Source organism: Rhamphochromis longiceps, linkage group LG7 (genome assembly GCF_057381845.1).
Source record: "Rhamphochromis longiceps isolate RC_006_pf linkage group LG7, R_longiceps_female_GT1.1, whole genome shotgun sequence".
Classification (NCBI taxonomy): Eukaryota; Metazoa; Chordata; class Actinopteri; order Cichliformes; family Cichlidae; genus Rhamphochromis; species Rhamphochromis longiceps.
This window is the reverse complement of record NC_140563.1, coordinates 60395491-60411755: the sequence shown is the minus strand read 5'-3', so window position 1 is coordinate 60411755 and position 16265 is coordinate 60395491. Positions and strand designations below refer to the sequence as shown.

At 40.5% G+C, this 16265-nt stretch overlaps 1 protein-coding gene across 1 annotated transcript in view; it reads left to right on the top strand.

Moving 5' to 3' along the window:
- The first annotated feature begins 5129 nt into the window (after positions 1-5129).
- fa2h (fatty acid 2-hydroxylase) overlaps positions 5130-16265 on the top strand; it is a 38835-nt gene continuing 27699 nt past the window's right edge. Inside the window, exon 1 of the mRNA XM_085414656.1 lies at positions 5130-5526. Coding sequence (XP_085270782.1) covers positions 5245-5526 — 282 coding nt within the window. The 5' untranslated portion in view covers positions 5130-5244. The remainder of the gene's footprint in view (positions 5527-16265) is intronic.

The following is a 16265-nucleotide window of genomic DNA, read 5'->3' as shown; positions in this document are numbered from 1 at the left end:
AATTGGACACAAACAACTGATCACCTCAAATTGGCCAGTAAATTTTAAATATAACCCAAAAAATAACTGGCTAAAATAAAATTGTAAAAAGAACTTCTCCCCCAGCCAGTCGCAGCAGATGGCTGTCCCTTTTTGTGCCTGATTCTGCTGAAGGTTTCTTCCTATTAGAAGGGAGTTTTGCCTTCCCACTGTTGCCTTGTGCTTGCTCAAAAGGGATTTTTGCTGGGTTTTTTCTCTAACACTGCAGGGTCTTTACCTTTGCAGTATAAGAGACCTTGAGGTGAAAGTTGTATTTGGTATTTTTTTGTTCAGATAATAATACCAAACAAATTATTCATTAATCAATAAAATACCACCAAAAAAATGACATCTGAATTTCTGCTTATTTCATTTGCTGTCAGATTGTATGTATTGTACTTATTCTATTGTATATAATATTTTATTCTATTTTGCATAGTATGTTATTCTATCTTATCTTATGCTACTGTATTGTTTTTTTTCTTTTTCTTAATATTTACTGCTCTTAACTTGTACTTTCTGCAGTGACCAAAAAGCTTCTTTTGGTCACTGCAGGCCTAATAAAGGCTTATCTTATCTTATTGGTAGTGTAGTGGTGATTCCATTGTTTGTCCAACCAAACATCCAATAATTTAAAATCAACAAGTCACTGCTGCTGTAATTCTTTGTACGCAGGCAAAACAAGTACAATGTCCAAAACTTGAAAGTTGCATTTTATGATTTATTTATCCAGTTTGGCAAGCAATAAACAAAAGACCAATTTTTATTGTTTCCTGCTGCTTCTGCTGTTCTGGTAAAAAAACAAACAACATAGACCCACCCCAGTGCATACTGGTCCTACACCAGTCCCTTTACTTATAAAAAATGGCCCTACACTTCTTCCTGGCTGACTTAACAAGATAAACAGCCAAAAAAAAAAGAAGGGAAAAAAAGAACCCCGCCGGATCAGGGAGGTGTGGAAAGCCAGATCGGGCGCCCCCCTTCCGGCTCTTCTCTCTGCTCTCTCCTATCTTGTCCCCTTTGTCTTACTTATTTCTATCAACCTTTTCTATCCTTTTGAAGGAGTTAGGCTCCATAAATGCTAAAGAGGTAAGTATTATTTCTCAGTTGCAGTGAATAGAAAATTAAACTGTAGGAAACTTAACAGAAGAATGAAGAAGAGAAATAACAAGTCTAGTCCTTTTTACTGAATCAAAAAAAATTGTAAATAACCCCAAAATATAAGTAAGCCAACATCAAAATTTCAAAATAATAAAAATAAAAAGCTCCAACAGGTAGAAAATAAAGAAAAAGAAAATCATGGAAATCGGAGAGGATTGGACCTGGAATGATCAGGTGTTAAATGAGGGATTTCCTCCCTATGGTGAGTGAGTGAGGTGAGTTACTTATCTCCAGGTGTGCAGGGCGCAAAGGGACCCCTTCAACAGAAGATGTGGTTAAAACACATCACACACTTCAAAAAAAAGGAGGGGAAAAAGCACACCTTTGGCAAAGAAAGACAAAAAAAATCCCACCTTTCCTTTTCTGAAAACAGAAATTTGAATTTAAATCATAAATGTATTCAAAATCTCGGTTTTTAGTGATCCAAAATTGCCGTGTACGTGTAGCGTTGTACATGTGCCATAACTAACTGCTAGCGCTGCAGTATTGCATCATACTATGGTTTATGGTTTTAGTTATTACACTTTTCAGAGCAGCTGGAAAATAGACTAGTATTACAGTTTTTTCTGATTGCTTAAGCACATTTTTTGTAACCATTGGCTAATTTTGCAAAACTCTTCACACAAATAAGAAAACCTGTCACCCAATCATCAAAACATTGTAGTTCTCTTGCAAAAGCAAACACAGCTAGATTAACTCTTCACACCTTCGTAAAAATGGTGTTTCCGTATCAAACAGTACACACAAGCCATCATCTACTAAGCACACAATGCGCCAACTGCACACTGATGGTATGAATACAAAACACATCTGGCTTTTGCTTTCTCTGTGCACAAGGTAGGCCATGTCAGTGTGAGCTCATACTTCTGTCATAGATCCATAAGCATAGAGGGATCCAAACTTCAAGTACTGGTGTACTTGAAACACATCAAAACAAAAACAAGTGTTTATTTCCAAGTATAGGATTATTTGCAATCGCCATAATGACTATATGGGTTACTTGGTCTGCAGTGAACATGCTTCCTCTGCCCCCAGCATCTGGTCATCTAGCAATTCTGTAAAGTAACAATTTCAGTATTTTTACATCAGTGGTATTGGTGTGTTTCTCATTGGCATATGGCAGTGCTACAAATCTTTGTGCGAAGTGACTGTACTAACCGATTCTCATTTCAAGATGTCCTTATGGTACTTGCTACAGTGTAGCGGCTCGAGTTAGGCTGGACCCGTTGGCCAGCTACCCTCAGGGTCATTCCACGGTTGATTACATGGTCCACTATTGTAGCTCTGATGTCATCAGCAATTCTATTTCTTACTCTTCCTACCCTTCCTCTCCCCCCTCCTCATCTTCCTCTCCCCCCTCCTCGTCTTCCTCTTGCTCCTCCTTGTCCTTGTCGTCCTCTTCATCCTACTTCTTCACCTCCACATCCTCTTCCTCGGCCTCCTCTACTTCTCACTCTTTCTGCTCCCTCCATTGTACTCCGCACACAGAGCTTACCTGTATTATAGTGCTTAGGCTGATTGCAAAGTGAACTAATTATCTAAAAAAGTTCTCACATGTGAAAGTGTGCCAGACAGTTGGCAAATTAGTGTTAATGATAGCCATACATGTGTATACTTTTGCTAGGAGTGTGTTGGAAATTTGGTAATTGAGTGTTGTGCAGTGAATTGTGCCTACAGTTTTGCAAAGTGTGTGTTACAAAATTGCAAACTGAGTGCAAAGCAGTTTTTGTGCTTTTAGTTTTGCAAACTCAGTGAGTGGTTTTGCTATAAGTCTGAATAGTTTTAGAGATTGTGCTACAGGAATCACAGTTAGGGTTTAAGCAATCAGAAAAAACTGTAAATATCACGGCATATCTATGTATGTTTTTATGTTTCTTAACTTTGCATTGGCCTAGGGGCACTGTGAGGACCAATACCTATATGGGATACAGATGTTTTATAGAAATTACACATTCGACAGTTGAGTCGAGCATCGAATTGCGTCACACTGCAATGATCGCAGCGTATGTTTTTGTATGCCTCCTTTACACTGGCGCACGACCTTTGCAGATGAAAATGAAAAAAAAAATGTCCATTTTAATCACGTGTGAAATGACTGATTGGAAATTTTCATCTGTGAGGTTCGTTGTGCAATTTGATGTTTTCCTGCCCCCTGCTGGTATCGCACCCCTCTAACAGGTCAACACATATCGAGGGTTGTAGTCCCTTGTATAATAACGCTGTTATAAATGCTCGGATTTGCTTTTTTATGTTCTTAGCTGGCCATATTATATAGCAGACTCCAGTGTATAATGTCTATTGTATAGAACGGCTTATTTTACTCTATTGAAAGATTAAATATGAATGTTATTGTTTTGTTCGCTTGCATGTACATGTGCCTGGTCGAAAGTCACTGTTGTTGCAGACTGATGCCAACAGCTATGCAGGCAATTTTTTTCATTACCGCCTTTGGAGATGCCTTTGAGCAAGACCAATACCACTAATGAGATTTCTAAGTTTAGGTGATGCTTTTAACTAAGTGGTGTCTAACTCGAATAGAAGTAGTGCACTGTACTTCAAGCACTCCGTCATATATAAAAGTCCTGCATCCACAAAGTTTCTTATTAGGAAAATAGACCCAAAGTATTAAAATGATAAAGCATTCAATGCAGAATAACGGCCACAGATTTTAAAACATTCATTATCAGGCATGACATACCCATCATCAGCAAAGAGTCATATGACGCCACTATGAGTCACAGAATAGTTTAATTGCACTTCATATTTCGATCACTTTTTCCACCGAGGTTTTGACACCGTTTTAACTAATATTTAACGAAACACGCAGGTCGGCGCTCTTGGACAAAGGCTGGGTCTTATGTCGCCTTCACGCTCACGTAATTATCGCATCTCTGTCCAATTAAAGCATAACAATTCACAACCACATCGGGGTTTTCATTTAGCATCCAAACGTAAATAACTTAAAAAAAAGTCTGAATAGGCCGTCCAAACCAAAGTTTCGTCTTTTTTTTTTTAAATATTTACATTAAATTGGTTTTTAAATAGCTGTAAAATAAATACACAATAATAATCATTATAACAACGATACGTTCTTCTCTCGCCAAACATAACAAATTACAAACGAGTGTTTTATTTTTTTTAAAAAAAAGGTTTGTTTATTTAAAGAAAAGAATTCATAAACACGATTTTGTAGCACTCCTTAGTACCAAATTTACTTACACTTGGAAAAGCACTTTTTCCAAAACCACGTGAATGCAACAGCGACCTTAGATGAAATTTCAGAGACCCTTTAAAAACTATAGACTACCCCTTCAACATGATACATTCAACGCGTCCTGATGTTAACATGAAAATTTCATGGGTGAATACATACGTGGTCTTTTATAAAAGGAAGGAAATATTTATTTAACGTTGAAAAACTGCGCAGCAAACGCCAGATTTTTATTGATCAGGAAGTGATGACCAATAACGTGACTCCTCTTTATGAATGTGATGTCATCTGACTGACGTCCTTTAACGGTTTCATTTGGAATAATCAACATGAGAGATGTTAATTTTCAGCTATTATATTGTAAAGCAATTTATAATAGTCTTTAGCAGCAGGTTGGGTCCACGGAACAGACTTCTTAAGCGGTTGTGTCGCTTGTATCGGTTTAACAGCAACAGGTGCTTAGGAGAGTTATGCTGTATTCGGGGAGGGTTTGCTTTTGCTATTGTGTAAATATAACGGCTTTTCTGGCTACTGTTATAAAATATTAAAATAAAATATTAAAAATCTGCAATCATAAAAAAAAGAATAAGTAATCACCGTAGCATATTATTTAGAAGTTTTCGATGCGCGTATATGCAGACGTGATTGTAAGTCAGTTTAAGACCTACTAACTACGACTTTGGTGAACGCCTCACAAACCCCGCCTCTCTCGTCAGTGTCTCGCGAACGGCAGGAGTTTAAAGCCTCCAGTGTCATTACGAAAGTCAGTTCATTAGTCAGGTCGACTGTCCACTGAGGAGGACTTGCTCTCAGTTTTCAGTTCAGGTGGACCTTTTTACATCTCCACTAACAGGATGTCTCCGTCCACGTCCCCCCGCTACTTCACGGAGACGGAGGTAGCCCGCCACTGCACCAAGGAGTCCTGCTGGGTGCTGATGGGGACCAGGGTTTACGACGTGACAGCCTTCTTGCGGATGCACCCGGGTGGGGAGGCACTAATACGCAGCCGCTCCGGCAAGGACGTGCGCCAGGCGATGGAGGGACCCCCACACCGGCACTCGGAAAACGCCCGGCGGTGGATGGAGCAGTACTACATCGGGGAACTGAACAGAGACAGTGTCACCGGCGAGGCACAGGTACCTCCCTTCCTCCCTAACTAGCTAGGATGACACCGCTGACCTCAGAGTAAACAACTTAAGAGGAATATATATATATATATATATATATATATATATATATATATATATATATATATATATATATATATATATATATATATATATATATATATATATATATATATATATATATATATATATATAACCTTTTCCCCGCATCTTCTGTCGATGTAGTTAAAGATGTGTTAAAGTGATATCTCATTTTTGAACCACACACCTGTTGAAAGGTTAAAGTTTAATATCTTTCTTGTGAACTTAGCTCTGTGGACTTTAGAGTCATAAAAATGTAAATCGATCCCAGATTTCCGTTGTCAACTTTCAGAAGTTTCTCGCATGTTTGTCATTTGGCGTCTTTAATCCCCCCTGCCCCCCCCCCCTCCCCACGAGCCCTGGCAGGTGAGATCAATATTCCTCACACCTTGTTAAAAAGCTGTCAACAGTCTCACATTTTCTACTGTAAGGAGGTTTAGAAGTGTTTATAGACTTCATTTGATTCCAGACCCAGAATTAGGAGAAGGAAACTAGTCCCGGGCTCTTGGAGCAACAGGTGTATAATCCGCTCTCATTTGACTTTATTGGGCGTTTTCCTTCTTAGGTAACGAGGAAAAGGGAACTGGTATTGATCATTGAGGACGGGAGTAAGGTGTTGGTGATGGAAAAGCAATGCTTGTGTAATTCCTAGGTGGAGGAGGGAGGGGCTAACAGGTGACATGAGAGACCTGTGGGGTTTTGGTGAGCTCTGGTGGGTGTGGAGGGGTCAGACCTGTTAATGAATGATTCAAGGCCTGTGCCTGTGTGCGTGTTTCTGAAAGAAGGCGAGAGAAGGAAACTGGTTCGTCTTGTCCCGGGAGAGGGGGGCTGCAGACTGGGGGGAAACATGCCCCCTTCTGTCTCTGTAAAATGAATCCACACCCAGCCAGGTCCTGCAGGTTTCTGTGTTTCTGTGCGTGTGAGGAGGGAGTTTGCATAAATCTCTTGCAGACACAGTTCACATTTACATGGCTTGCCCACTCTCACGTGTGTCCTTGCTTGTTGGTTGCGTCTCTGCACAGAAAGTTTACACAACTGCTCTAACAAAATGCTCTGTGGGACTTTGAGGGTTAGTGACTGATAAGCTGTAAGTACAAAGGAAATTACTTTTGGACCCCTTTGTCTGTCAGCTGTGAGTTCTGCACATGCATGTAGTTGACAATGCATGCATGTGCATTTGGGGGGGGCTGACAAAATGTGGGTGAGGGTGCTATGACTACAAAGGAGTCAGATTGACCCAAAAGATGCCAGACCCTGCCTTTTACTACCACTGGATCCCCACACTATAGAGGCCAAGCGTATGGGTTTTTCCTTTAATTTGTCATTTTTAATGTCTTGTCTTGCTTATGGCTGATGGAGGATCTGCGTGGCAGTTATGTAAACACACATTTTCACACCGTTTCACATGAGCTCTTTGTGATGTTGGTGTTTGTCTCTTGAAGCAACAACAGCAGCTAAGAAAAACAATGTAAAAACGAGTTTTTCAAGACTAAATTGTGCCTCATTTGGATGCAGTTCACGACTGAGGTCAGTGACTGGGTGTATGGAGGACCTGTTTTGACTCCTGTCAAAATAATCCGTATTTCATTCGTCTTTTATGTGACAGAAGCCATTTTAACTAATCATGCCCTTCAGGATTGAATTGAATTGATTGATATACCTTTATTAGTCCCACAAGGGGAAATTTCAGATGAGACTTAAACCAGCTTTCTTGGGATTGGCTGTCCCTCACAAACCAAAAGGGTTAAACGGCATGTGGGAGGGGCTTCTGGGTTCAAAGGCAGATTGGCACAATGTCTGCTCTGTACCAGAATGTGTTCTGCACAAGGGCAAACGAGGCTTCTTCCTCCCTTTCACAATAAAAGTCCTTGACTTATAGATCACTGTGCATGTAAACTGTTTACAGAAGTGTATTGAAGCAATTCACAACAATTTCAAGCAAAGTGAGAAGAAATCAAGAGTCAGATGAAACGAAACCTATAGAAACAAGAGAAAAAATATAAAGGGGGGTGGGTACAAAGTTTTAACAACAGCAAGAAGTGTTTGTGTGTGTGTGTGTGTGTGTATATATATATATATATATATTAGTGTCCCACTCCTGACACCAGATGGCCCCAACTGACCGAGTGCTCAGTGAATACCTCAGGCAGCAGAAACCCAAGAAAGAGGAGGGAGACGAGGAACCATCATGGGAGGACAGGCCCCTGCACGGTATGTACCACCGGCAGATAGAGGGGGTGGCTGATATCCAGAAATCCTACCAGTGGCTGGACAAAGCTGGACTGAAAGACAGCACAGAGGCACTAATCATGGCAGCACAAGAACAAGCTCTGAGCACAAGATCCATAGAGGCTGGGGTCTATCACACCAGGCAAGACCCCAGGTGCAGGCTGTGTAAAGATGCCCCAGAGACAATCCAGCACATAACAGCAGGGTGCAAGATGCTAGCAGGCAAGGCATACATGGAACGCCATAACCAAGTGGCCGGCATAGTGTACAGGAACATCTGTGCCGAGTATAACCTGGAAGTCCCGAGGTCAAAATGGGAGATGCCCCCAAGGGTGGTGGAGAACGACCGAGCTAAGATCCTGTGGGACTTCCAGATACAGACGGACAAAATGGTGGTGGCTAACCAACCGGACATAGTGGTGGTAGACAAACAGAAGAAGACAGCCGTAGTGATCGATGTAGCGGTTCCGAATGACAGCAATATCAGGAAGAAGGAACACGAGAAGCTGGAGAAATACCAAGGGCTCAGAGAAGAGCTCGAGAGGATGTGGAGGGTGAAGGTAACGGTGGTCCCCGTGGTAATCGGAGCACTAGGTGCGGTGACTCCCAAGCTAGGCGAGTGGCTCCAGCAGATCCCGGGAACAACATCGGAGATCTCTGTCCAGAAGAGCGCAGTCCTGGGAACAGCTAAGATACTGCGCAGGACCCTCAAGCTCCCAGGCCTCTGGTAGAGGACCCGAGCTTGAAGGATAAACCGCCCGCAGGGGCGTGCTGGGTGTTTTTATATATATATTATATATTTATTAGGGGTGCAACGATATTCGTATCGATATTGAACCGTTCGATACAGTGCTTTCGGTTCGGTATGCATATGTATCGAACAATACAACATTTGTAATTTATTTTATCAACTTTCCTTCTGACGATGCTGTCTGTGTTGAACCCAGAAGCCCCTCCCACATGCCGTTTAACCCTTTTGGTTTGTGAGGGACAGCCAATCCCAAGAAAGCTGGTTTCAGTCTCATCTGAAATTTCCCCTTGTGGGACTAATAAAGCGCTCAGTGAATCTGCGTTCGACTACTCCGCCTAGGCTGCACTGTCGAGCGCAGATCCACTGAGCGCTCAACACAGACAGCATAGTCAGAAGGAAGAGCGCAGGGCACCTCCCCCACCCTCATTCAGATCTGGCGTTTGGAATTATTTTGGTTTTCATGTGACGTATGACCCTGAAGGTAAGCGAGTCATGGACTAAAGTAAAACAGTATGTTGGATGTGCCATGCAATGCTCAATTACATTGGTGTGAACTAGTGTGTTAGCGCAGTTAGCTCGTTAAGGTGTTGGCCGTCTAGCCCCATGCACGATCGGCGGTAGCTCGTTAACGGAGATTTGCCGTGTTGTGGCGTTAAGGTCATTTCAACGAGATTAACCTGAAAGCACTAGTGGGAACACAACGAATATGACTGCACATTTACGCTGACATCATCCTAGTGCAAAGACAAAAACAACAAGCATGCTACTAACTTTAGCCGAGTCATTTAGACAGCTGTTAGCACATGATTCTCCTTATGCTGCTGAGAATATAGCCCAGAAGAAGCGGATAGTATAGCTTTTATTTTGGAAAGAGACATTTCTCTGTAATAAACTCTCTTTTCCAAAGATGAGTGATTCCTCAATCAGATACAGGACTCGCAAAATCGCTAGCCCGACGTCCTGGGCTAGCGATTTTTTTTTTCAGACGGGCTACCCTGCCCGTCGGGCTATTGTAGGAAGGAAAAATATATGTCAATGCTTTTGCATTCTTTCAGAAATGTAGCTGGGTAATTATGTCATTGGCATCGGTGAGCCACTGTCAATATGTGACATATTGAAATCGCGTTTGAATTTGCGCTTGTTTTTTTGCTTTCACTTTGCAATCGTGCGAACTGTGTATAGAGAGCGACAGCACTGATCTGTGAGTGATGATAATTTGCGCACCAATTCCTCTGACATCGTCTTATTAATCATTAGCTTACTAATCGTTAGCTTACTATGCAAACATGACAAGTGCAATCTCCCGCAGCAAGCTTAAACATGTGAGAGGTTGATCGCGCAGAGAATCGCTGAGCTTATGTGAGTGCGTGTGTAAAACCAGCAGAATATATATTTTAGTTCTGCTGAGCCAAATAAGACAGGTCAGGGTGAAGAAGTGACAGCCAAAGAAAAGCTTACCACAAAACGGAGAAGTTATGACAAATGAGACTATAAGGCAAAAAGAAAGTGCAGCTTTATGGTTTCATGGACAAAATAATTTCTGTGGCTGCAATATGAGGAGCTAAATAACCAGGGCTGCACATAAGTGGTCCGCAGGTGCGCATTCGCTGTCAAAATAAAAAGCACGCACAAGGGTTAGGGTTAAATTTAAAAACTGTACTTTTGAGTTAAAATATATATTTATAATTTTAATAAATGACAAATTAAAAAGGCATGAACATTTTTTTGTATCGAAAAAATATCGAACCGTGACACCAAAGTATCGAACCGAACCGAACCGTGAATTTTGTGTATCGTTGCACCCCTAATATATATACACACACACGTATGTGTATGCCTTGCCTGCTAGCATCTTGCACCCTGCTGTTATGTGCTGGATTGTCTCTCTAATCATTCATTTAGCAGGAAAAAAAAATCAGGCTTGCTGGGTCAGCTCAGGTCAGATCTTAAAGATATGTGCTCTTAATATCATATAACGCCAAGAGTAGATTATGTTGTCACTAGATTACTTTTCTGAATGATGACTAATTATTGATTTACCATGGGTGTGAAATTCTGAAAGTATGAACACGTAGGTCACATGACAGACCAACTGACTCAACAGGATATTCCAGTCATTTCAGTGAAAGATCACATTTGTATAGTTCGTTCTCTATTCATGGCTGACGAACTGCTCACCCTCTCCCTTCCCAATGAAACTGCTGCGAATGTGTGTGTTTTGTTTTGTTTTTTCTCTTTAATAATTTGCTGATTGGCTGTAACTGGCATTCTCACATCACCAGTGCAGAAACACACTCTGAGACTTTAAAGCAGTTTTAGTTCTTTGTTTTTTGATGGAAACAAATTAATAAATCAACCGTTTAGTGATAAATGTGATATACATTTGTGTGGACTGGAGAGAAAAATCAGTGGAAGTACCACAGTTTGGGCTTCAGACATGAATCTCAATACTGTTATTATTCTTATCAGCTATATTATTAGCCAGAGGTGGGCTTTCTGTGTTTGTGGGAAAATCTGCTTGCAGAAAAAGAGAAACCAAAGTTTAGTGCTAAACTGATTTCGTGCTTATTCCATAACTGTAATAAGAAAGAAATAGTCTTCTAAATATTAAGCCACTGTTTTAGATGCCATCTAAAACACTCCCATTAAGACATTTATATTTTTGAGTCATCAGTAAATAAATTAATTGTTCTGCATGTTTGATCCCAGCTTGAGGTCGATGCTCCATAAGAATGCTCCTAGTTTTCTTATTCTAGGAAGAAGCTGTGGAGCAGTGGGTTAACCCCCTGCTAAGTAGAAAGACGTACAGTCTATTCTCTGTCTCAGGGGAGACTGCCTCATAGGAAAACTATAAGACTGCAAGCAAGTCTGTATCTAGAAAGCTGTGAGCTTGTACAGCGTGCTGTTTGAGGAAGCAGCAGTATTTAAGAAAAAAAAAAAAGAGATTAGAAGCAACAATTTCGTAGTAGGAAGCATGCATCCTTGAGTGAGAAGGAAGAATCTAATTGTTTTCAATCTCTATTTTTTTTTCTAAACGGTACCTCAGAAACTCAAATGTCAAGATCACCTGAGATTGGCAACATCTCTTGAGTGATAATCTTTCTAAGAACTGCCAGTTAAGAGTTGATCTTCAGATGGTAGATGCTGCACTGCAGTCAGAGCAGGAGGCAGGACTCTCTTTTCCCAGGTGTGTGAATGACAGGTTGTATGTGTATACGCATTTGGGAGGTTTACTATCAAACACTAGGTAATGTTTACACTATCAGCAAATCGAACTGGTTTGTAATAGTTGTTCATTTCTCCTACTGACAAATGGTGTTTTGAAATTACTTTTTTTTTTTTTTCCATGATTTAAAAACAAACTAAAACAGGAAGTAGTGCAGTGTCTTCTGAGATCGACTGCTCAGATAATGTGTAACCATAGATAGTTTAACATTAAAGGTGCTAAAAAAAAGGATTTTCGTATACTAAATGATACTAAAGCTCACTGTTGTATTAATAGTACTCATTCGCAACAGTATTGATTTGTTTCAATTTTTTTTTTTTTTTTTAATTTAAATATATACTAGAGGACTGAATCCGAAGTGGACCAGTAAGAAGAGAGCAGAGGCATCTATCACTGTATTCATAACAGCTGAGTTCTTTTTCAATAGGTGTGCATTTTAACCCTCTTTTAAGAGCACTTTAAACCTCTCAAAGGTTGAAAGTGCTTTTAACTTCATTCACTTTTGTTTTTTGTTTTTGGTATGACAGATGATCCGTTTATCCACAAAACCTGCTGACACTCACATCAATACTTTTTTTTTCTTTTTTTTCTTTGTCTTTTAGGCTACTGCAAATTTAGATTTAGAAAATCTAGTCATCTTATTAGACCTGACTCTACACAAATGTTTGACTACGCTGAGAAGTTCTCCTGTTGATTAGTAACTATGCATAACATTGTTTCCATGTTATTAAAGTGAACATGTGATGCATATTTTAAGCTCTGTATTGTTGTTCTTACAGCTCTGTCCTGTTCTTCTAATAGAGTAACGTTGTATGATTCAAATTTCAAAGTAATCCCTCTTTATATTAAACTGGGACTTACTGAACCTTACCTCTGCCTCCTCCAAAAACATCCTTTTTTAAAAAAAAAGAAGAAGAAGCCAACCTCCTTTTGATTGGCTGCTCTTTGTAAACAGAAGGTTTTGAACAGCAGGTGGGTGGGGCTTCTGAGCATGGTCATCACTGTGAGCACATCCTGTGTATCATTTAGAGTGAAAAGTAGAAAAGCTCTCTTAATTGTTTTCATTGATTACTTGCACATATGCTGATATCATTATGTGTGATATCATTTGTGTGCGCATTTGTAGCAGACTTAAGTGAAGTACAGGGTAGAAGCACTACTGCAATTGCATAGCAATTTCTGTTTTGCAAAAATTGTATAAATTCTCCCACTGATTATCCACTTCAGCACTTTCTAGTTCTCTTCATGCATATTTCAGGTCAAGTGAAAACAGAACTGCACATTCATTCCCAGGTGCAACTTTGTTCTGTGACCCTGCCCCTGTTGTCTTGAAGGAACTGAGCCAACACTGCCTATCAGCCTCTGGACAGTATGTGGAAATACCTGGCCCAAAAGTGCTGAACACATTCCATCCATTTTGTGTCATTCAGCTTGTTTGTCGCACTTGTTCTTTCTGTAAACTGCAGACAGAGAACAGAAGCTGGCATGTAAACTCCTCACATGCAGGAAAAAGGAGCTGCATAGTCATGAACTTGAGAGCATAGTAGCTGTATTCTTAAATGTAAATCTCTAATGAGGGGATTGTGTACATGAATGAACAACAGCTGAACAGAGAGTGGCCATATTTAAGATAGCAGTGTTGGAGTACAACAGCCTAGTTATGTACTTTTTGAGTGGGTGATGATGAATATAAAGTATAAACTCAGGCGTGCCATGATGGTGGCTGTTAAGTTTTGTGGACTGAATTCTGGAGGGCGTCCAGTTCGAGCCGGTGGATCGTAGGAATGCAGACCTTCGTGTGCACAGGTCTTTCCCCACTCAATGGCGGGATTGTCTTTTATCAGAGGGCACAGAGAGGAAGACGGAAGGACCTGATCCAAATATTACCTTTTAATATCAGTATTAAAACATGCTAACTGCCACATGTGTGTGGCCTCTAGCTTTCAGAGCAGTGAAATGATTGTTTATTAAAGACTTTGTCCTTCAGAGCAGGTTTTTTGACCTACATTTTCCTTTTCCTTTAAAAAAAACAAACAAACAAAAAAAAAGCCCTCTTCTCCAGGACCTGTGTCATCACTTCTCCCTCCACCAAGCTGTACAAGTGAATTACTACCTCTTTTACTATTCTTAAGCGCCGCCTTTCCTCTATCGCCATGGTGATACATTACCAGTAACATTGTTGACCTTTGCTGCTATAGGGACTGCAGACGCAGCAATTAGTGCACAGGTGCAGGCCTCAGGTGGCTTACGCCATCACCACAGAAACACCTGAGGAAGGGTGGGGGTCAAGGTGGAGGTGCACTAGGTGGATGGTCAGAGGGGAACAGAACAAACATATGCCTGAAAGATTAAGGTAAAGGTCCCACAGGAGTGACACCGAAGCCTGCCAGCAGTCTTTTCTCTTATTGATTCATTTCACCACAGCATTCCTTAAATATTAATTTGTGTTCATGCACACTGGTCTCAGGGTACGTGGTTGCCCTTAACAACTTACAATTTTTAGTAGTTTTATCCCCAAGTACCCTGACCTTAAAAATAATGTCCTTTTTCATCCTCCACAACTTAGGTTAAGGGTTTAGGGCAGTCTCTGTCAGCTTTTGTCTTAAAACAACACCCCCCCCCCCCCCCCCCCCCAAAAAAAAAAAAAAAAAAAAAAAGAAAAACCCAAAAAACTTTGTGGAGCCACAAAGTGCGTCCAAGCCTTTCTAATTAAGGTGATGCAGATTATCAATTATAAATGAAGCCGTCAACATTACTAATAAAAGCTTTTCATTGTAACTGTGTGAGTTCTTTCTTCTGAAATATATATTTATATTTGTTAAACAAATACCACAACATGGAGGGGAAAACCTGCTGTTTTATTTGTCGTGATTAGCTGAGAGGTATTAGTCATTAAAATTCCTTCCACCCCACCTCTTTCTCTAGCTTTACACAATGATAAAAGCACTCTTTCCAGCATGTAGGCCTTGATGGGGCTATGTGTGTGTATACAGATTTCGTGGATGCAGCAGGTTGACTAATAGCTCAGGGGGAGAGCCCAACACATTGACACACATGCATATGCTCAGAGGTGTGTTGTTTCAGAAAAACAAACAGTTAAAGGTGTGGGAGAAACAGACAAGACTTTCAGTCACACCCAGAGAAGGTGCAGGAGATGAAAAGGCCTGAAGAACTTTGCAGTATCGTCTTTAGGGAGCGAAAGTGTTATTAAAGGGGGAGACTTTGTGTGCAGTACAATGTGGCTGCTCATCAGGTTAAGGTCTCTAGACAAACTTTTGTCTCTGGGGAATGCTGTGAAATGAGTGCGACATCTTAGTGTCTGGTGAAAAGAGTTGGCTCACAGCAGTACACAGTGGGAGCAAGAGATAAATGTGTCAGATATCTGGGGAATTTGCTCCTGCCTTTTGGATTTGGGTCTTGCTTATGGTCACAATATATTATACACCACAGGCTGGAAACCAGAGTAAACATACGGGAGAAAGCTGTTAGGCTTTTGGTCCAGGGAGAGTATAGGTATTAATAAGAGGTGTGGTCATTAAAGTCCTGGAATTTTCTTGTGCACCTCTGTAATGGGTTATGTGCAGCTGCTGTTCTTTTTTTTTTTTTTTCCTTCAGATTACTCTCTACACTCTGTTCTGAACAGTTTTCTCTCGTGTTTTTGTGATTGACACACGAGCGTGTCAAATCAACAGCTAAACACTTGAAGTCAAAGAGAGCCAAATCTGGGTAGTTGGGTGAGAGGTGAGGTTTCGGTGTGCTGTGTGACAGTTGTGAAACTATAACATGCACTACACTTCAGTTAGGGTTGTTTTTTTTGTTTTTTTGTTTTTTTGGTTTTTTTCCCGTATTACAGATGGGTTTTGATATTACAGAGACTCCTGGGGTAAAATGTACAGGACACTGCTTCATGATTTGCTGGTGGGGTGTAAATGACAGTCATGCTACTGGCTGAACTTCTGCTAATTCCTCCTCTCAAAACTGCTGTTTGGTTTGTATTCAAATACTTGTTTTCTTCATCACCACCACAGTCATGTGACACCCAGCCTCGTCTGACACAATAATTAATGTCAGCTCTCTGCAGAAGTTTGAGCTCTGCGATAAAGATACAAAGGAAGTGGTCAGAATTCTGTAGCGTAATTCTCAAATAGCAATATCTGGATGCAATCCAGATATTTATTTCACACTGTGGCTTAGCATGCCCATATGGAAAAGATATATATATATATATATATATATAAATCTTATAAAGTTTGTATCTGTCTTGTGTGAGACTTGTATGAAAAGCATATAAGAGTGAAAACAGATATAAGATCCCTTGAAAATTTATATAATGAAACTTGTATGTTTTGGATACTTACTAAAACAATGTATGAAAGTAATGAGAAAGTGGCCACTTTCATGAGTAATCACATATAAGTTTTTACTATCTCTTTTCCATATGGGTGCTCACACAAACAGCAT